At 40.5% G+C, this 22,430-nt stretch overlaps 1 protein-coding gene across 8 annotated transcripts in view; it reads left to right on the top strand.

Moving 5' to 3' along the window:
* The window catches only part of PLEKHA1 (pleckstrin homology domain containing A1), a 98,360-nt gene extending 83,542 nt beyond the window's left edge, over window positions 1-14,818 (top strand). For 4 of the 8 annotated variants that reach the window (XM_050959036.1, XM_050959029.1, XM_050959033.1 and 1 more), the window contains 4 exons: window positions 1,374-1,438; window positions 5,865-5,928; window positions 8,766-8,855; window positions 12,284-14,818. In XM_050959036.1, the coding sequence (XP_050814993.1) occupies window positions 1,374-1,438; window positions 5,865-5,928; window positions 8,766-8,855; window positions 12,284-12,610 (546 nt within the window). In that variant the 3' untranslated portion in view covers window positions 12,611-14,818. Of the gene's footprint in view, window positions 1-1,373; window positions 1,439-5,864; window positions 5,929-8,765; window positions 8,856-10,069; window positions 10,141-12,283 lie in introns of all 8 variants that reach the window. The other 4 variants (XM_050959034.1, XM_050959037.1, XM_050959032.1 and 1 more) reach the window with 2 other exon arrangements.
* Window positions 14,819-22,430: the final 7,612 nt, after the last annotated feature.

Below are 22,430 nucleotides of genomic sequence, written 5' to 3'. Positions count from 1 at the left end.
GCTGTGCAATTTCTTACTGAAGGTAACTTCAGGAGGTAAGGTGTTCGCCTGCTGCCAATGAGAGACAGATCTTGTTCTTCCTTGAAGCTGCAAGTTGCCAGAAATACTTATAAGTAACTTTGGTATTTAAAAATAAAATTTCAGGTAAGCAGAGAAACTTTCCTATTCCCTCCAACAGCCACATGGTGGCACATGAAACTGGAAGTTGAAAGGCCAGTGCTGAGGTTTATTTAAATATTCAGGAAATAGACCTACATATATTAGAGAAATGGACTGAAGTAAATAGGATGAAATAAGGACAAATGCCAAGTACTCCACTTAAGAAGCAACAATCTGTTGCCCACATACAAAATGAGAAACGGCAGCCTAGGAAGGAGTACTGCAGAAAAGGATGTGGGTTCATAGTGGATCACAACCTAAACTATGAGTCAACAGTGTAACATTGTTGCAAAAAAACACGAACATCATTCTGGGATGTATTTGCAGGAGTGTTGTAAGCAAGATATTAGAAGTAATTCTTTTCCGTTCTACTCCACATTGATTAGGCCGCAACTGGAGTATTGTGTCCAGTCCTGGCCGCCACATTTCCAGAAAGATGTGGACAAATTGGAGAGAGTCCAGAGAAGAGAAACAAAAAAGGTCTAGGAGGGAGGTCTAGAAAACATGACCTCCGAGGGAAGATTGGATTTGTTTAGTCTGGAGAAGAGAAGACTGAGGGGGGACATAAGTTTTCAAGTGCACAAAATGTTATAATGAGGAGAGAGAGAAATTGTTCTCCTTAACCTATGAGGATAGGACATGAAGCAATGGGCTTAAATTGCAGCAAGGGTGGGTTAGGTTGTTCATTAGGAGAAACTTCCGAACTGTCAAGGTAGTTAAGCAATTTATTCCAGTGCTTGGGGATGTTGTGGAATCTCCATCATCGGAGATTTTTAATAGCATGCTAAACACACACCTTTCAGGGATGATCTAGATTGTATTTAGTCCTGCCATGACTGCAGGGGATTGGACTAGATGACCTCTCGAGGTCCCTTCCAGTCCGACTCTGATTCTATGATTACTGTGCCATGCTTTGGAAAGAAAGAGGTGGCTTAAATCATGGAGATCCTCTTGGACCTTATCCAGTTGAGTTTAATAGGTAGCTACACAAAGTTCCAAATTAGAAAAAAAAGATTCATAATGCTTTCGTGCCCTAGAATTTGCAGAGGAGCTCAATGTTTAAGAGAGTGAACAAAGTCTTAGCTGGAGCAAGCAATAATGAATCGCTGCCTTGGAAGTCTCCCTGTTATTGCTAATCAATCCTGAGTAGCAAAATCCTGATTATTTGAATCTTGAAAGAAATTAATCCACTGAAACTTTTTCCTTTTTTGCAGGAAAAGGAACCTCTCCGGATCATACCTCTTAAAGAGGTCCATAAAGTTCAGGAATGTAAACAAAGGTGAGAAAAATTAACCATTGATACAAAATATCTGAAGTATCACAGTAAACAGTTTTGTTGGGGCTAGAACAGTAGCTTGCAAACTTCTTTACTGGTGACCCCATTCACATAGCAAGCCTCTGAGTGCAACCCCCACCCCCTTATAAATTAAAAACACTTTTTAATATATTTAACACCATTATAAATGCTGGATGCAAAGCAAGATTTGGGGTGGAGGTTGACAGCCTGCAACCCCCTGAGGGGTCCCGACCCCCATTTTGTGGACCCTTGGGCTAGAATGTAGTCAAAAGACTGGTGGCTTAATTCCAATTAGTTAATTTAGATACATGTTTTGATAGTTGGTGTATTTAGGGACAACAGATAGCTTTGTGGTCACGTACCCTGTTGTATCTAAATAGTGCAATTTATGATGTATAGCATGAGATCTTGATACTGAAGCTTGCATTGCATGATCCCCAGCAGTGAGTTAAGGTCAGAATGAGCAATAAATGACAAAATCAAGGAAACAGTTAAACCACTAACATCAGTATATTTTGAAATGAGGGTGAAACTGAAATTTCTACTTTGGGTATGTGTTGGTGAAAATTCTGCTGTAGATGTGCTTGCCACCTCATGCACATGAGATTGGAGTCTTTTTGAATAGCAATGTGTGTCAGGGTCATGCGTGTGCCCTGTGCCTCCTTGTGCTCCCTTCTGATGGCATAAATGCAACCCTGCCTCAGTTCCTTCTTACCACTCATGGCAGACCGTAGAGTCTCTGTTCCTGACTGCATAGATGTTGGCAGGCGGAGTACCACTGAAAGAGACTGCTCCTTGCAGATTCAGGAGATTTTCTTCTACAGAACGGAAGACATCTATGACAGATTTGTGCCTCAAAATGGAAGAGGTTCCCAACACAATCTAGACCCATTGCAGTTTCTTACCAAAGATCCTTTACTACTTGCTGTATTTAAAAGTAGCCAGTTGTTCAGCTCCATCTGTGTCCACCTTACGACAGTCTTGACTTGTTATCCTCCAGCATAGTCATGTTTTATCTTCTCTGACTCGACTGTATCCAGGTTCCTCAAGAGCCTGTTACATGCTTACTTGCCAGTTGGGTATATTGAGATTCCCTCCAAGACTTTTTCAACTCTGCTTATCCAGAACACTATGTCCAGTTGTGGGAGAAGACTTCATCCAGTTCTCTGGGATCCAAAACACTCAGTTGGACTCCAGATTTCATCACTTGGGTTATTTTTATTTGGCATACAGCAAAGCTACACTTGAGTTATCAGACTCAACATAGGGCATGGGTATAGGTCACACTATACATCCAAAGTTGCACAGAAAACCTCTTCCTTTATATACATTTACCCATTATTGCATCATATGCTTCATGGTTGGCTTGGTTACTTTTCAGAAACCAATCCATGTACATCATGCTCAAGCCGATCTTTACATCGTGTCTACATTCCTAACTTCTCTTACCTGTTGTTAGTAAATGGTTCCTTGGGTGTTCTCCCTCTTATCTTAGCAGACTTAGACATTCTGTCTTTCTAGCTTACTTACCTGTTCACTTATTTAGCACAAATGTTCTGTTTTCAGCCTCATGGTATGTTTACCTCCCTAATTCTATCCTACAAGAAATGAGGCCTCAGTCCAGAAGTTAATTGCTCATGTCAAACTGGGCCTCAGCTCCATTAGGGACCCTGTTCTGGGATAGGATCTCGATATTGTCATCCTGAACCTTAAGGAGCCCATCTTTGAACCTCTTTCAGTATGCTCTTTACACCAGATCACCCTCACCATTTCTGGTTGCTGTCATCTCAACTAGACGGATTAGAGAGCTTCAAGCACTCATGGCTGAGCCATCCTACATTGTTTCACAAAGAACAGGTAGTGCTGAGAATAGAAGACGCTTCAGACTCTGGATGTCTCGAGATCCTTTTTTATTACATTGACAGAACTAAACTATTCAGACTCTCTCTGGTTATTTGTAGCCATAACTGTGTTTGAAAAGTAAGCCTTTTTAATTAGAGGATTCTGTCATTGAGGTCATAAATTGCGTGACTTTCTGGGACTTCTTCCACAGCGACAGGGCTGGAGCAGGTGTCAGCCCTGGAGCTGCCGGAGCAGTGGACCCAGGGCTGAAACAGTAGCTGGGGTTGGGTCCGTCCCCCTGGAGCTGGAGAGCACAGGCCACAGGAACAGTGGCAATCAGCCCTGATGCAGGAGCAGTGGCAATGACGGAGCAATGGGCCATCAGTGAGCCCCAGGGACACTGGAGCAGTGGGCTGGGGTTGGGTCAGCCCCTCGGGGGCTTGAGGAGTGGCAGTCAGCCTGACTGTTAGTCCCTCAGCCCCAGGGTATTCCAGTAAAAGTTAGAGGACAAGTCAAAGTCTTGCCCAGTGTGGGTTTAACCAGCTGGCTCCTCGCCCTCTTGGGTCTTGGTTTTTACATTTGGGACTTGATTACCTTGGACAACTAGGGCCTAAGCACTTTCAGATCATAAAATACAGTTACTTTCCATATGCCTCCCCACCTCACCACATTTCTCTTCAGGGACCCCTCTCACAAGACACTGTCTCTGGGGGCTGTAGGGAGGTCCTCCCTGCATCATCAGGGGCAGGGTTTCTACTCCTGATAGCTCTGGTTCTCAAGTCCAAGAGAGGGATGAAACCTATACGTGACCTTTGCATTCTCAACGAATACATCAGATACATGAGATTCCCTATGGTCACCCTAGCAACTATCCCCTCCACCTTAAATCACAATGACTGGTTTGCTACCCTGGACCTTCAGGGTGCTTATTTCCTTGTAGCAATCCTTCTGAGTCACCACCAATACACCATGCTGCCTTTTGGCCTATCTTCAGCACCCTGGGTTTTTCTGAACACAAGTGTATGATAGTGGTACCTCAGGAATAGAGGAGTTCCTTTCTTCTTGTATCTGGATGATTGGTTACTGAGGGGCAGGTACAGAGTGGAAGTCCTCAGTCATGTCCACTTCGCACTACCCCTACTCAATTGTTGAGGTCTCATTCTAAACACTGGGAAGTCAACATTGGTTCCACCTCAAAAAGAGTTGAATTGACTCAGGCCCTGATAGACTGAGTTTGTGAGAATTTCTGCCAACTGATTGATTGTTTCCAGAAAATTCACCACCTATGTCTAGAGCTGCAGTCTGAACCCTCAGGCATAGCCCATGTATAGTGAGATTGCTACACCATATGGTAATTCAGTATGCTAGATTGTGTCTGTGTCCTCTTCAGATGTGTCTGAAGTTGGCCTATCCTACAAATCATCATCCCTTGGACAGATGGTTCAGACTGCCTCTGCTGATTCTGAACTCCTTACAGTGGTGAATGGTTCAGGGCAATATGTGCCAGGTGTTCCCTTTGCTCGCTTCCCACTGACCGGGACTGTTGTCACCAATGATTCCGTAAGTTTGCAGAGCACATTTGGGGTTGTGAAAGTTCAAGGCCTGTGGTCAGAACAAGAAGCTTCTCTGCATATCACTGTCCAGGACTTTGTGCGATCCATAATGCCTGTCAGGCCCTTCGAGATTGCTTCAGTGCACTTCCTTACCAACAATACCACCTCAATGTAATATGTGAATAGATGGGGGAGGGACGGGGGGAGAGCACACTCCAAGCATGCTGTGTCAAGAGGTGATCAGGCTCTGGCAGTTTTGAATCAGGAAACACATGACTTTCGTGGCCAATCACTTACCTGGGATCCAGAATCACGTAGCGGATCACCTCAGCAGAAATTTCTCCCACAATCATGAGTGGTCCCTGAAGACCAGCATCTTGTGGTCCAATTTTGTAGTTTGGGGCATCCTGACAATTGATCTGCTCACCACAAGTGACAAGAAATGGCGGCTGCTCTTCTGCTTAGGGGGTCTCAGTCTGGGCTCCTTGACCAATGCTTTTCACTTAAGCTGGGAATCAGCACTTTTCTTCCAATTCTGATCATCCCACAAGTCATTCCCAAGCTGAATTTGGACTGTGCCAAGCTCATTCTCATTGCTCCAGCATGGCCAAGACAATGTTGGTTCTCCAACCTCTCTGAGGTTATCGGTTCAACCTCCCATATCCTTTCTTCTTCATTTCCCCTCTCCTAACTCATAACAATCAAGTTTTGCATCCAGCAGTCAGCTCCCTGCATTTCACAGCTTGTATGCTTCATGGTTAGATGAGGAAGCCGCCTGAACCCATAGTGAGTGATTAACCCTTGCTGGGCTAATGCAAGGTTGATACATCCCATCAAATCAGTCATATAATTGATAGTGACTATCAAAATCAGGAAAGATAAAAGTTTAATTTGAAGGGTGACGGATATAGAGTTCTGCATACTCTGATTTTCTAGTTATAACATTGTTTATAAGTACAGCCGTTTAAAAATCTAAATTGCTATTAAGTATTTGTTTTGTTTTGTCTTTGCAGTGATATAATGATGAGAGACAATCTCTTTGAAATCGTAACAACTTCTCGAACCTTTTATGTACAGGTAATCTTTCACTCTGGGTAAAACCAGATCATTCTGCAAGAAAATTAAGTATGAATATTTTACTGTTAAAATTGTTTAAATACTTGATTTTCTTGAGAAAGTAAAGTCTGCAGTCTTCCTCTCAGTTGCACATACATTGGATGTAAAATATTATAGTATTTCAGACCTTACAATAGCTCCAACTGTCTTGTCATGTTAGTGTAGGTTTTTTCTTAGCAATTTTGTTCCGAAATTCATATGGGAAATGTCAGATTTGCAAGCAAGAATGACTGACTGTTGAAGTCTATGAAAGTCCTAAACAGTCTGTCCTTTATTATTTAAATTCTATAGTGCCAGGTCAATACACTTACAAAATGTGTAATATTAATTAAATGATTACATTTTTATTTATAGAATATTAGTTTTACAACTCTCTGTGGATTTAAACTACAGAGATCTAGGAGATGAATGGTCAAACATTCAAACTGGTAACCTTAGCTGATGAATGTGAACTACTACCGTGCAGCTCCAGTAGCCTTTGTTTGTAATATCTGTCTAAAAAATGAACTTTCACTTTGACTGTGCTGTACTTTGACTTGTTGGCTGTATGTAGTGCTTTCACAACCAGAAAATACATCAGTGATTCTTGCCATATCTTACTGAACACTTAACAGTACATGCACAAAACAATCTGCTCACATATCCTTACCAGGCTGATTTAAAAAATTATACATTGTTTTACTTGTTTTAAAAATCAAACAAACCCCACCAAATTTACAGTATCAGGGTAACTCATTTCAAGCAGTTGACAAGGTGTGAGTGAGAGTAGGGGGAAATTAGTATGAGGAAATTAGTTTTTGGGCCACCTTGATTATTGGCCTCATTACCACTGCAAAAGTGATTTTTTTTTTTCCTTGCCTAAGTATTCTACTGTTGAGAATAGCCCACTTCCGCTTTAATTGAATTGTCTCATTAGCACTGACCCCTACTTGGAAGGCAACTCCCATCTTTTCATGTACTGTGTATATATACCTGCCTACTCTATTTTCCACTCCATGCACCTGATGAAGTGGGTTTTAGCCCACAAATAAATTGGTTAGTCTCTAAGGTGCCACAAGTACTCCTCATTGTTTTTAATTAATTAGGAGTTGCTCTTAGAGCTACACTAACTTGGTATCTTGTCTCGCTGCAATGTGCAAGTTCCCAGACACTATTTTATGACTGATTTGGTTAGAAGGTTTTAATATGTTCTTGTCAGCCCACTGCATGCTTTAGCAAGGTTTGCTTTTGTTTATTGCTGAATATTAATTCTGGCATCACATTTTAAAATGATTCAATGAATATTGGGCTGCTATGAATTAAGTATCTTAATGGTAATACATAATAATAATAGATCAGCTACCTCAAAAATGCAATTAGTGCAGTGCTTGTTTCAGTAATGTTACTTCAGTCACTACTACTGGCATATTTTGACTCCTTGTTGAATCATTGAGCGCTGATGTTAGATTACTACAGCAGCTATTAATATAGCATTTTAGTCTAATGTAATCAGCATACTTGCAGAGAAAGTGTACCAAACTCTGCTACTTCAGATATATTTTGAAACGTTCGCATGATAGAAAATATTGATGAATGGGGATCTTTATATCCCAAACCCTCAGCTTTAAGATAGCGTTAGTGTTGAGAATGAAAATATTGTCGACTTTTTTTTTAAAAAAAATTTCAACTGCTAAGACCCAAGAAATTAAGAGTTAAAGGTTACTGTATATTTAAAAGAACCCCATACATGTGAAAGTATGGAAATAGGCAGTTTGAGTTACCCTGGTCCCAAAGACCCTTATTTTTAAACTATTCATGTGTGCCCTGAGCGAAAGTAGAAATTGACAACTTTGTTGATCCACACTGGTTCATCGGAGACTAAAAACAAGTGACAGAAAACAAAAGCAAAGAAACAATTATAAATACTGTGTGTATATATATAAGAGGAGACTGGAGTTTGAGAAGCATTGATTTGTCCCAGTGTGGTTAACTGGAAAATATAGTACTTGTTCTTAACAATTCCAGTTGTTTCCTATCCTACAGTGTGTGGACTGAGATAACAATCAATTAGTGCATGTATGTGTGTGCCAATAAGGTGGTTGTAAGGAGATAAATGATTGATTCTTCTAAATATTATGTTAATTTAAGTAAGAACACACGTTATTTTATGTATCATGTGAAGTGTGTGTAATACACATGTGCTGGCATATGTTCTATGTAGTGTGTTGAGAAGATAGATGAACAATTTTCATTATCTGCAAATTTGGCTGATCCCTAACTTAAAAAAAAACAAACCCTTTTCACTGTGTGCATGTGTACACATATATAGCATTTCACTAGAAATAAATCATATCGGTTTCTTTGTGCAGTATTTCACCAGATCCCTCACCCGACCACTTTCGTTACTGTTTCATAGGAAGCAGCAACAACTAAGGAGAAATATGAGGTTGTGGCATTGGACAAGTCCCCTTTATTTACATCACTGAAAATCCTGTGAGAATTACAATGGTCACCTTTTAAAAAAAATAAACCAAGTAAATCCAATTCTGATTGAAATGTTATCACAGTATTAACATGGAGGAATATTACATATATGGTATAATAATCTTTGGTGGATTTTCACAAGTGCCTGAGTGATTTAGGAGTATAAATTCCACTGAAAACCACGGTCTTAGATAGTTAGAAAAATCCTGCCCCTGCTTACCAATGGGAAAAGTTAGGCTGGTCATTGTATTCCCAGACTACCCATATAAACAAACAGCATCTTCACCCAGCTTAAACAGCCATCTAATTAGTTATAAATTTTTCTTCTGATTTAGGCAGACAGCCCGGAGGACATGCACAGCTGGATAAAAGCAATCTCTGGGGCCATAGTGGCACAACGGGGACCGGGAAGATCAGCAGCTTCTGTATGTGTTTGAGATGTAGATAATATACTGTCTCTAGGAGGTGTCAATCTAGTACAAGAAATTCTATTTTGTTCCTCCTTCATCTCCCTTTCCCCCAGTCCTGTAATAACATCTCCTTTGCATGAGCTTTCATGCATATTAAATGTGCATAAAACATTTTGCATTTTTTAATGAGTGCTCATTTAGTGTTATCTGTGTGTAGCTTTGTATGCATTGCATTGTCTTAAATGTAAGGATAATGCAAGTGCTGAGTAGGAAGACTTTTTTCCAAGTTCAGTATGAGCTCTTATCACTAAGCTTTTAATAGCTGAAGAACTACAGTGAAACTCTGCTAATTCTTGCAAGATATTTTGGTAATTACTACATTTTGCAAGCAACTTGTATAAAAGATTGATTAAAAATAATCTTGAGTATTCAATTTGCACATCCTTGGGACTGACTGTTGGCCATATGTCACGTTAGCAGCTATGGTTCCAAATTTAATGTGTTTTGGGCTGGAGGAGGATTGCAAATAACTTGTGTGAATTAGAAGTTTTGCTGTTGGAGATCGTGTGAACACCATCTAGCATTACTGAACTGTGTGTGTACAACTGTGACCTAAATCAGAACAGTTATGAATGTGGATGGCAGCATTCCTACTGTCTATATCTTTTCATTAGGACCTACATTAGAAATGCTCAGGTTTTTTTTTTTACAAATTATTGTATTTCATGCTACAGATTGTAATAGTGTCACAGTGTCATCAAGTATGTCCAAATTTATCATGGAATACTTCACAGTTCAGATGCTGTGAGTATGGTTTTCACTTTTTTTCTATGTGATAGTTTGTAATAAACTGAGTATATCTATCCCCATAATACATTGGAAATCTATGTTTGGAATCTGGCTATTAAATGCACAATCATGTTGATGGTGTGCTAGTGTGATTGCTATCAATTGATCTAAACAATAGTATTTGCAGCTAGTAATTTTATAGCTGCTTCATGTTTTAAGTAAAAGTTGCTATCACAAAATAGATGCTGTTTTAAAAAAATGTTTTCTGGGGGAGAGGAAAAGAGGGAGATAGATATTTTGTTAGTGTGTGTATGCTTTGTGGTGGGGCTGACTAAGCAACCTAGCTATAACTATTGGCAACACTTTCTCTCTTTTTTCCTCCCTCTATTCCCTTCCTGAAGTATAGGTTACTCTAATCTTAGCTTTGCACTGTGTTCCAGATGCGGCAGGCCAGAAGGCTGTCGAATCCTTGTATACAGAGGTATACATCAAGAACTGGTGAATGCAGCACGTATGTGGGCTCTCATGTAAACTTGCCTTCTTAACAGAGGGCTAGGATTTAAAATGCTAACGTACACTATGCAAAATTAACTCTTAATCCCATTGCTTTTTTCAGTTACCATTATTGAAAACTAACTCATAAACTACTTCACACCACTCATTAGGTTTGCAGATAAGTATTACATATTGATTTCTGAAATAAATTTGTTTTTTTAAATTAGTAATAGCAAAAGCGATGCTAAGTCATTTCTCACATTCAAAGTACAAATTGTACTGCCCTAAAATACAGAAAATACAGTTTAAAGAGAAAAGTATTAAAACTTTGATTAATTTGCATGAGAGTTCATATTTCCATTTTTTACCTACAACTTTGACACCTTGTAACAGCAAAAATACAAATGAAAAACTATCCCCAACTAATACAGATGCGTGCACATACACAAGCATCTTATAACTGCAATAATTGGAAGGATAATATTGCAGCCTGATTTGCATGGCTTTTAAAACTCGTATGCATGAAATTATTAGCCAAAATGTAGAAGAGGTTGTTACTTGTAACTTGTGCATTTATTTTAAAAAATGCTTTAAAAAGTAAAGCAGCATAATGTCTTAAACTAGGAATTTATCATCCGGGGGGTGGGGGGGGGGCAAAATGTGAACAAAAATAGTGTATTAGAAAAGTTGGCATAATTCAGTTTTCCCATTTGTGTAACTGAAGTTAATGATGAAAATAGATGGGAATGCCAGATAAATCACTGAACCATATAGCACAATTGCTGCTTTTATAAACATTTTTTGCTATTAGAAATAAGTGGTATGGCAAGTGGGCTATTGACCATAAAAACATGACAAAATAACTTAAAATACTTTTCCTGGAATTGCTCCTAAAAATAATGTGAAAGGCCAACAAATTAAGTTCTTAACACATATCCTATTCAGATTGTATCTACAAATCCGTAATAGCTCTGAAAATATAAATATTACCTATTTTAATATATTGGTAATATTGTTGATTTGGCCAAACCAACACTGCAAACTTAATTATATCTCTAAATCTATCCAATACCATGCTAAATTAAACTGACAATTGATATGAAAATGTTTTCAGATTCTTCACACAGAGCATTTCTATCTCTTTCTTTGACAGACCTCTTATGGTGATATATCAAAGTAAATATGTTAAAGTCAAAAGAGGCATAAGTATGTGCTAGCCTATCTGAATCATAAGTTAATAGATAAAGATAGTTTGCCCCCTTTCTGGCAAGCAGGTATTTAAATAGTGGTAGATTTATTTCTTGAATTTGACCCTTCCAGAATTGTCATTCAGTGGAATAGCAGGAATCCGTAATAAATACTTACTTGAAAATGACTTCTGTATAATTAGTAGCTTGAGTTGTTTTGAAAAATAAATTATTTTAATATTTACTCTTGCAGTTTAAAAAAAAGAGACTATCTAGATTCAAAAGCATTACTTTAAGAATATTTTCTAAGATTTCAACGATTAAGATGCCAGAAAAGGATTCTTTAACTTCTTACAGTAGTTCATTCATCATATTTTGCTCTGTGGCTCAGTAGAATAAAATGGAACAAAAATAGGAAATCAACAGTTGTCAGTGAACAGAAGTGTAACCTGTTTTAGCTTGATTCAACAGAATATCCTAAGGGGAGGGAGCAGTGAGAGTTCCACAGTGCTTCAGATTTTTGGGATGTGAATATATATCTCTATATTTATATACCAAATATCATTTGAATATACTTTTCTCTTGCAATTAGTTTTTCCATCTATGACATTGAAGATGTGAGCTTTAACATGTATTGAAAACAAACACAATTTAATTGCCATTAAACATATTTAGTAAAAAAGTCAGTTTGGGCTTGCTAGACTCTTGTATCAAAATGTAAAGAGCTGCCAAGCTTGACTTCAGGCACATAACTTAGTTTCTTCAGCTGAAATGGATGTTTGCTATCACATACAGCTATAAGCTCACATTTAAAAATGCACTGCCTTGGGAAAGCACCCACTTCCTGCTGCCATGGCTGATGCTTGGCTTTGTTTTTTCCGTTTTCTTGGTTTACAGAGTAAAGTCTGGAACTGAGTTACTAACATGCCATTAATGACTGACTCTATCTGACAAACACTTATCCTTTTACAGGAGCATTCCAGCTCTTCTTCAGAATCCAGCTATGCTTTCTATTTTGCCAACACCGCAGCCACCTCACATTCCACAGCCTCTCACAACAACGCTCTGGTCTCAAACCTTAACGCCAAACGCCTTGCCTTGGAGAAGCGAGGATTTCACGAATCTTTTACCAAGGCCAAGCCAGGGAACTTCAAGGTCCAGGCTGTCCCTCCAAGAGAACCAGCTTCCAAAGTGACTGTACAGGGCCTGTTGGAACCTCAAAGTAAAAATGGCACTCAGGAACAGGATCCTGGCCCAGTGGATCTGGATGATGCAAGCCTTCCAGTCAGTGATGTGTAATAATGGAAGTGTTTGGAGAATGATCCATCTGTTTGGTCCTCTAATTTCCTTGGTCAGACTTGTAGCCAAAGAAGATTTTAGGAAGAAAGAACAAAGAGAATGGAACACTGATTTTACGTATGTGTGTATATACAGAGGTATGTGTATACACAGGTACATGCATATATAATTATATATATTTAAATAATTATATACTGCCTTCAAATTACGGTCAGAAATGGCCCTTCTGCTTTTTCTCACAGCCTGATAATAAATCACTTTTATAATAGGAAGGGGCCAAACTACATGATTCAGATATGTACTGCTGCCAGTAAATAAGGTACCAGCAACTCTTTATCCTCAATTTGGCAAGCCTAAAATTACATTCAATATTTTAATGCTATACTGTAAAAAATGTAGTGCCTACAAATGTGATTTAGTTTCATTATAAACCAGATTAAGACTTTATGCATATGTGAGAATTAGTTCTCTCCTCTTTTGAAAATGTTATGACTTTTTCAGATACTGGGATATGCACAAGAAGTCTTTTGTTCCTATCAGATCAACATTGTCAGTTGAAATATTACCAGACTGAGAATTCTAAGCTTCCTTAGAATTCTAAGTATATGGTGCTGTAAAATTCACATTAGAACGATTATGCCATTTTGAACATTAAGCCTATTTTTCATGCTCTCCTAAAGGTGAATTGTAATTTTTTTGCACATTTGATTTTAATGGACCACCTACAATGGTGTTTTGGATGGGGGAGGGAAATCAGACTACTACATCTTACATCTTTTGAAGTAAACCAGTTTTATATTGCATTACATTAAGCTTTGCTGCAATTACTTTGTATTAAATGACTAAACATATTGTTTAGGATTACTTTTTTGAAAGATTCTTTTTCTTATCAGTGCTTTGTGAACAGTTCTTGTTTCTATATTTGGATCAGTGAAAGACCTCATTTATTTAGTTTGATGTCAAAACTGGTACTGAACTGTTTATAGTCATGCAATTGTGGCCTGTAATTTTGGTGCACTAATAATCTATTAAAGTGCCTGTGTTTTTTCTCATCTTGGTAAACATTTTGAGACTGGATGTGTACATGGACCTTATTTACATGGTTTTGAACCTTGAGGTGAAATTATTTTGAATAACATAGTTCAAAACAACTATTTAAAATAGAAAATCTTATGCTAGGGATACCAGCATGCTGGTATTGCATCTACTAGCTGTGCAATATGTGATTTTTATAAAACTGAATATTTGTTACGTGTGCATTGTTATGGGCTTCAGTGATGCAAACAAAAGATCTAAGAACTTTTACATTTCAAATATTTGATTAGCTTGAGCATGTACTGGTTTCATAGTTAGGTTTTAAAAATGTTTGCTGTAACCAAAAAAAACAAAACCAAACCACCAACCCCACAAATTTCATATGCTGCTGCTTATTGTGATTCACATTTCCCAGTGTTGCAATACTGTCTGTGTTCTGGAACTTAACAATTACATATCAGAAAAGTCCATCTTCTCTCCAGCTTCCAAACTGACTTCTGACCTGAGAAATAGAGGGTTTTTCCACAGTAACTTGTTGATCCAAGAATAGAGTAATTGGTGTAATGCGATAATTAAATATTCTCTAGTTTCAAAACCATTACATCACCATCTTCAACTTTTTAATCCACGAGCTAACCACTGTTTTTAGGCAATAGTATTTGTAAATTACACTTTTCATTTTACTTTTCAACACCCCATGAAAGCTAGTGCAAGGTTGGAAATTATTGTGGCAGTCTAAACAGGTAGTGTAGTTTTTAACTTGTATCAAAATAAGACAACGGTTCTTTGAAAGCTTATTTTTCACAAGTACATACTGTGTGGGAGATACTTTGAACTGAAATATTTTTACTATAGTTCTCACATTATAAAATCACTTGCTCTGGTACAGCTTTGGCACTGCATGTTCATTTTACTATATTTTGGTATTGGCAATTTTATGTATGAGGTGGAGGTAAAGCAGCTGCATTATGGGATTTGTTAAAATTAGAACTACTGTTTGTAGTTCAGTAGCATAGGAAAATATATTTGTGGTTGGTAATTGTCAGGGTCTCTTATTTATCAGTACTTTTATAATCTATAAAAATTGTTAAATTATTTTAGAACCAGTGCTATTTTCTGTAAATATGTCACATTTAAATTTGTTAATAAATCTGTTTGGATAACTTAAAAGAACTGCTGATGTTTTTTATTGTACTATTTACCAGAAAAGGATACATCTTAGCATACAAGTAAAATGATTTATTCATAGATTCATAGACTTAAGGTCAGAAGGGACTATTATGATAATCTAGTCTGACCTCCTGAACAATGCAGGCCACAGAATCTCACCCACCCACTCCTATAACAAAACCCCTAACCTATGTCTGAGTTATTGAAGTCCTCAAACTGTGGTTTAAAGACCTCAAGGTGCAGAGAATCCTCCAGTAAGTGACCCCGTGGCCCATGCTGCAGAGGAAGGCAAAAAACCTCCAGCGCCTCTGCCAATCTTCCCTGGAGGAAAATTCCTTCCTGACCCCAAATATCATGATCAGTTAAACCCTGAGCATGTGGGCAAGACTCACCAGCCAGCATCCAGGAAAGAATTCTCTGTAGTAACTCAGATCCCACCCCATCTAACATCCCATCACAGACCATTGGACATATTTACCTGCTAATAATCAAAGATCAATTAATTGCCAAAATTAGGCTATCCCATCATAGCATACCCTCCATAAACTTATCAAGCTTAATCTTGAAGCCAGATGTCTTTTGACCCCACTTCTCCCCTTGGAAGGCTGTTCCAGAACTTCACTTCTCTAATGGTTAGAAACCTTCATCTGATTTCAAGTCTAAACTTCCTAGTATCCAGTTTATATCCATTTGTTCTTGTGTCCACATTGGTACTAAGCTTAAATAATTCTTCTCCCTCCCTGATATATTTATAAAGAGCAATCATACCTCCCTTCAGCCTTCTTTTGGTTAGGCTAAACAAGCCAAGCTCTTTCAGTCTCCTTTCATAAGACAGGTTTTCCATTCCTCGGATCATCCTAGTAGCCCTTCTCTGTACCCGTTCCAGTTTAAGAAGAATTAATTCAAACATAGGAGACCAGAACTGCACACAGTATTCCAGATGAGGTCTTACCAGTGCCTTGTATAATGGTACTAACACCTCCTTATCTCTACTGGAAATACCTCGCCTGATGAATCCTAAAACCGCATTAGCTTTTTTAATGGCCATATCACAGCAGGGGAAGAAACCCAGCATCGAACTTCTTTCATCACTAGACTCCATCTCCTTCATGACAGTTTGAATGAACTTTACTTTGGGGGGGGGGGGTAGCTTTCAGAATTGATTTCAAGGATTCACTGGACTATAAAAGAGAGGGGTAAATAACCCCAAGTTATTTTTCACCTAAAACAACAAAGGAACCAAGCATTTGGGACTTTGTGGGAAATCCTGACCCCAGGGTGGCCAAGCACCTTGCTGGAAGGTGGTATGGTAATTATCTTACACAGACCCAAAACTGTAGATTTGTTAAGTCTTAGTTTCTAGGAAGTGTTTTTCACTTTTATTTGCTTATAAATCTATTCTTTTATAAAATCTCCATTTGTAAATAAACTTTTTACTTTAATCTAAACCAAGCCACAGCTGTTTGAATTGAAGTAATTGTTAGCTCTCAGTTAAAGTGATAGACAGTGCATTTTGTCTTGTTTAGAGGAGAAAACAAACCTTATTATTCCTGTAAATGGGCCAGGAAATGAGGTTTTCAGTAGCAGTGCCCATTCAGCTTGTGCATGCACTCAACATAACCTTGTGCCCTGCACTGAGGCTATAGAAGGCTGTGCAGGTGAATCACCCTGAGTTCCTCCTTACCTGCCTGAGATAGACATTGCTGAAGCTCCGCTTTGAGCTTGCCGCATTGATGTTTCTTATCCTAGTTCTTAGTGTTTGCTAGTAGCTGGTTTATCGGAGGGCTGTTTTGTTCCCTTTATTTTATTCTCTCTCCAGGGAGGTTTACCTCACCAGAAGGGTATGCCCAATTCAATGGGGCTCAAATCCTGCCTCACAGGCTGTCCCGGTGATCGACAGCCATTCCTGGTATGTCCATTGCCTTAGGGAAACACACATCCTTCAAAGGTGCAACTTCTGCTTAGCACTTAAATCTAAGGCCAGGAAAAAACAGAAAATTAAACTGAGAATCCCCCCTGAACTCTTTAAGGGCCAATGTTATGCCCTTCTGCATAACAGACTGATTCTTCATTGCATTTCCATTATGGAACCTATGAATGCATTCTGCGTGGAAACCACAAAAATCTTCCCCTTCATCCAGCTTCTTTTGCTCAATAGATGTTCTTCAGTAATTGCCTCATAAGCCATTTGAAAGAATGAACTTGTTGCACATTTAAGAAATTCCAAAGGTACTGTCAGTTCAGCTTTCTTAAAGCAAAGCTTGAAAACATGCCCTATCACAGCTTAACAATAGTGCTCTCTCTAAAATGGATGATCAAAATAATTATAAATATGTGTAAATGTCTTTCGCCAATTAATCTGGAAACGCTTCACGAACAATATGTGCAGTGGGAATCACTGCCCACTGCTAAAACTCAGCCATCTCTGTTGAAAGTGGCTTCTGTTAAACAGCATATGGTACCGTGCATAAAGAATACCATAGCCTATTGAAACTACAAAGGGGATTTTATATAGCCACAGTGTAATATTCATATTTGTCCAGGACACAATTAAAACTCCTACTGTGCTCAAGCTATTGTAGATTCTCATGTGGCCCCCATAACTGTAGTAGCTGAGCACCTGTATTAGAGTTGTTGTGAGGATAAATCATTCCAAGGTAGAAAGTAGTATAATTCCCAATTCTACATATGCAGAACTGAGGCACAGAAAAACTATTTAACCAAGATCACGCAGGAAGTCTGTGGTAAAGCAAGAAATTGAACCTAGGTCTCTCAGCGCCTTGTGAAAGTTCTTATGGATTTTTAATGCTGATTGTCACTCTTACCTCTTTCAAAAGGCTGCACCTCTGGTGACCACAACATCATGTTACTATTTTCCATCGTTATTCATGGAGAAAATTTGCTGAATTGGCAACACTTTCCTTTAAGGTCTCCCATCCCAATACTGACCAGTTACACCGTGGACCAGGCTTCGTGAGAAAAGGGCATGAAAAGGTATGCCACTTGCAACTTTCATCTCATCTAAACTAGGCAGAGTCAGTACTTCGCTAGGAAGTTCCAACGAAAACCTAAGTGCAAAAAGGGTTGGCGATTCACTATATTCTTTGATGGCTGCAAATAAGAGAAAATCCTCTTCCCAATTTACGTAAAGTTAATTTAGACACTTTTCTGAAGTTTAGAGATGCACGTTTAACACAACCAAGTAGTAAATGCCAAAGTGACATACAGCACTAACCCCATTTCACACAGTAACTGTTCAAAAAAATGTGCAAAATTAAAACATTTACTCTTAACAAGTTATACCACAATCCGACAACAAATATCCTTCACAGCCGAAAGCTTTCACATGAAATCACTGAGTGACTCAAGATGAGTTTGACAGAGGCAGATTAAGGTTTCCCTGGGCCACAGCAAGTCCGGGGGGTTCTCCCCACCCCTTCCACCCGCAGTCCCACCACTTCTGCGTGTGACCCCATCCACAGCCCCATCCCTTTCTGCCCCTTCCCTGGGACCCTGCCCCTGTTCCACGCAGGGTCCCCCCACATTCCACCCACCACACAACCCATTTGTTCCTTTCCTCCCCCACCCCGCAACAGCCCCAAGACTGGAGAAACTCTGTCCCTGCGCCAGGGCCACAGTCCCAGGACTGCAGCAGGGATCCGGGTGCTGGGGCTTCCCCTGCCACTCCCCCCCCCACGCTTATGTGGGGGACCAGGGGTCAGAGTGCTGGGGTTTCTCCCATCCTGCCCAGTGCTGCTGCTGGAGAGCGGGGTTGGGCATGGGGGCTTCCCCTGCTGGGGATGGGGTCGGTAGCTACCCAGGGGCTATTGTGCAGAGGGGGCAGCTGGGAGTGTTTCCCCCATCGCATGGCTTTGGCTGGGGTCGGTGGGTTATTGGGGGTGCTTTTCCCCCATCCTGTGACTTCTGTCGGGAATGGGGTCAGGAGGTTACTGAGGAGGCTTCCCCCTGTTATGTGGCTTCTGTCGGGGATGGGGTTGGGCTGCAGGGGCTTTCCCCGCCCCATGGCTTCTGCTGGGGATGGGATCAGGGGGCACAGGGATTTCTTCCACCCCACCTGCCAGCTGCCAAAGTCGGGCTCCTCCCCCACCCATCCCAAGTAGGCTGGGACCCATAGGCTAATTTGCTGGTGGAGTTTGAAAATTGTCAACTTTCTATACAATCTAATATATATATAATGATCACAAGCAAGATGGTATAAATGCCCAAGGTACTAGTGGGTTTACCATTAGTGAAGCTACGCAGTTACTGAAAATATGGGAATTAAGTTTGCTAGTGTATATATTGCCTGAAAGGGTAGCAGAAAAGAAAGCTAATTCAGACTGTGGAAGGCAGTCATAAAAAAGCAGCAGTCAGAACAGAGTTTTGTTGAAAGAAGATAGTGGTGGTTGTATTCTTATCTCCTAAGAGATAATAAATACTACTTTCAAAAAAAAAAAAAACCAACAAACCACTGCTTCAACTAACTGGCTATTTTTCGTTTCTAAATCAGTGCGAGACCAGAACATTGCAAATACCTGAGCTGAATTCAACCTGGAAATATTCACTTTCCAATGGAAAAGCAGACCTTTTTAAAGAGACTTTGAGGGGGAGGCAGAGAAAGAGTTACTCCTATAGACTTTTTGTGTGTGTGTGTGTGTGCGCGCGCACGTGTGTGTGCTGGGTGGAGGGGGAGGAATGAAATTGTGGTGATACTTAGCTAAATGGTTCTCTATATTGTAATTTTTGGCAAATCCCATTCCCCAGAAAAAATCATATTTTTGTGTAGTATTTCTAAAACTGAAAATGAGATTTCATAAATAAATCACTTCCTGTCTTACCTGGTGCTGTGGATTGCAGTCTTTTGTTTGTGCCTTGACTCTTAACAACTACGTTTAATACCTTAATACTCATCTATATTATAACACTATCTATTTACCCCTATCTAAGGTTCCCACCTAGCAAAGCCCCGGTACACATGTTAGTTTTGTTGTATGAGTAATCCTATTTGAAGTCAATGAGACTACTCACATACTTAAAAGTTAAGCATGAGCTCCACTGTTTTGCTGGCGTGAGGCCTAAATGTTTGGCTCAATTTCTTACTTTAGACATGTTAGGCAATCTCTTTTGAATCTGGAGACAGAAACTGTCTGGTATTGATGGGTGAAGGTATCATGTAATGGTATGGCAATAGCATAATATAGGGGTTGGAAACCTGCAGCACATGTGCCAAAGGCGGCACACGAGCTGATTTTTAGTGGCTCTACGCTGCCGGCCAGGGTCCAGGCCACCAGCCTCGCTCAGCCCGCTGCCTGCCTGGATGGACAGAACCCCGGGCCGGCAGCAGGCTGAGCAGGGCCTGCAGCTGGGACCCTGGCTGGCAGGAGCCGGTGGACGGAACCCCAGACTGGCAGCGGACTGAGCGACTCAGCCCACTGCCGATCTGGGGTTTCGTCTGCTGCCCACGCTGCCAGTCTGGGGTTCTGTCTGCTAGCCCCTGTAAATGTAAAATTTATTGCTGGCACGCGAACCTTTACCTTAATGAAGACTTGGCACACCACTTCTCAAAGGTTGCCAACCTCTGGCATAATATGTATCCTTTATTATGGAGGTACCTGTCATTACTCTATAGTTACAATTTCACTAGTTTTGTTCTTAAAGTATTTTTAAGTATGAAAAATACAGCATACCTTCCCCCAAATTGCAACACCTTGAATACAGAATGATTTTTTTAAAGAATTTGTAAGGAAATCCATTAATTAGCATGAGTTAAAAATAATTTAAAAAATGATCCTTTACAAAATTTAGCACCTCATCTTCTATTCCATTCCTGATACCACCCCAATCACTATAGTATCTGTGCACCTTTCAATATAGCATTCAGTGACATGACTAACATCTATCACTTGTGGTTTGTTCTTTTTCATCCTGTCCCCAGAGGGAGAATTACATACACAGTGGAGTGTTTTGTTTTGGATGGGTTTGGACACGTGTGTGTGTGTGTGTGTGTGTGTGTGTGTGTGTGTTGCAGTCTTTTGTTGCATATCTTGCTGTGTGCTTATAGTAGAGAAGGCAAGGTCGAAGAAGTGAGCCCTTTGCCCTTGAAGTGGAAGGTGGAGAGATTTGTGATGGTTAAGGCTACGATTTAGTCATGGAGGTCACACAAGTCACAAAATCCATCGCTTCCAGAGACCTCTGAGTCTTCCCCGCAGCTTTGAGCCGCCACCACCAGCGACATACCCCGCTGCTCCTGGCACTGGTGGCAGCAGGGTACCCTGCAGGTCCCTGCTGCTGTGGGTGGTGGGGAAACCCCAAGCTCCCAGCTGCCAGATGGCTGCAAGGGAACCCCAAGCTCCCCGGTGGTGGGGGAACCCTGGAGCTCGTGGGCAGCAGCCAGGGGTGGCAGGGGAACTCCCGGGAGGCGGCTGGGGAGTCCCCCAGCTTCTGGCAGTCACAGGGGAACCCCTGAGCTTGTGGGTGGTGGGGGACCCCTGAGCTCCCAGCAGCCAGGGTGGCAGGGGAACCCCTGAGCTCCTGGCTGCCGCAGGCCCCCAGGGCTGCAGATGGTGGGGGTTCCCTACAGCTCTCAGCTGACAGAGGAGATGGGACACCCCACAGCTCCTGGCCCTCACAGGCTGCAGGGGTACTTCACAGTCCCCAGCTGCTGCAGGCATCTCCTAGCCCCTGTGCAGCTGCCCCCCCTTCAGGTGGTGTAGGGATTCGCAGATCCCCATTTCCCCCCAGATATTTTTAGTAAAAGTCAGGGACAGGTCACAGATTCTGTGAATTTTTCTTTTTTGCCCATGACCTGTCCACTTTTACTAAAAATATCCATGACAAAATCTTAGCCTTAGTGATGGTCCTTAGTTCCTGTGGGAGCTCATTCCAGCTCCCTAGAAAGCTCTCTTCCTGCACACACTAGTGTTATCCTTATGTGGAATGTTCCATTATGCCAGAGAAGAGAAGTTGTGGACCATGATCTTTATCCTAGAGCTTTAGATGAGCTTTTATGTCTCCTACACCTTGGCAATTGAGTCTCTTGAAGATAAATACCAAAACAATTGAAGCTGATATTCTATCAATCTCTAGGGGAAGCCAGTACAGTGAATGGAGAACAGGTTTGATATGCTCATGGCAGCTTATGTTGTTGAGACGCTGCAGTATTCTGCTCTACCTAGAATTTCTTAAGTACTGAAGGCTACCTGCCCAAGTATATTTCATTGCTGTGGTTCAGATGGTAGGTGATGAGGGCATGTATAATTGAGTTCAGGTCACTGTCCACCAAGATGGGATGGAGTGTCCTAGTCAGCTGGAGATGGTACAAAGCACTGTTCACGAATGCTGCTATACGAGAGCTTAGTGTCAATGAGGAATCCAGGAGCCTCCTAAACTATGGACTGCATTGACCAATTGCGTATCTTTGGTTGTTTTCAACCAAAAGAGACTGACAGTGGCTGCAAACTCTTAAAAATACTTTCCTCGGCCCATCAGCCTAACCGTTCTTTGCTGAGTTTTGCTTCAACCAACTTTGTCCATGAGTTGATCTTGTCTAAGCATTGTACCATCCTAGCAGTAATAGTATGACTGCATGTGGTGAACATAAGAACTGTCATATTGG

The sequence above is a fragment of the Gopherus flavomarginatus genome, chromosome 6 (assembly GCF_025201925.1).
Source record: "Gopherus flavomarginatus isolate rGopFla2 chromosome 6, rGopFla2.mat.asm, whole genome shotgun sequence".
NCBI lineage: Eukaryota > Metazoa > Chordata > Testudines > Testudinidae > Gopherus > Gopherus flavomarginatus.
Note: the sequence above shows the minus strand (reverse complement) of the source record. Positions and strands in the feature narration are given on the sequence as shown.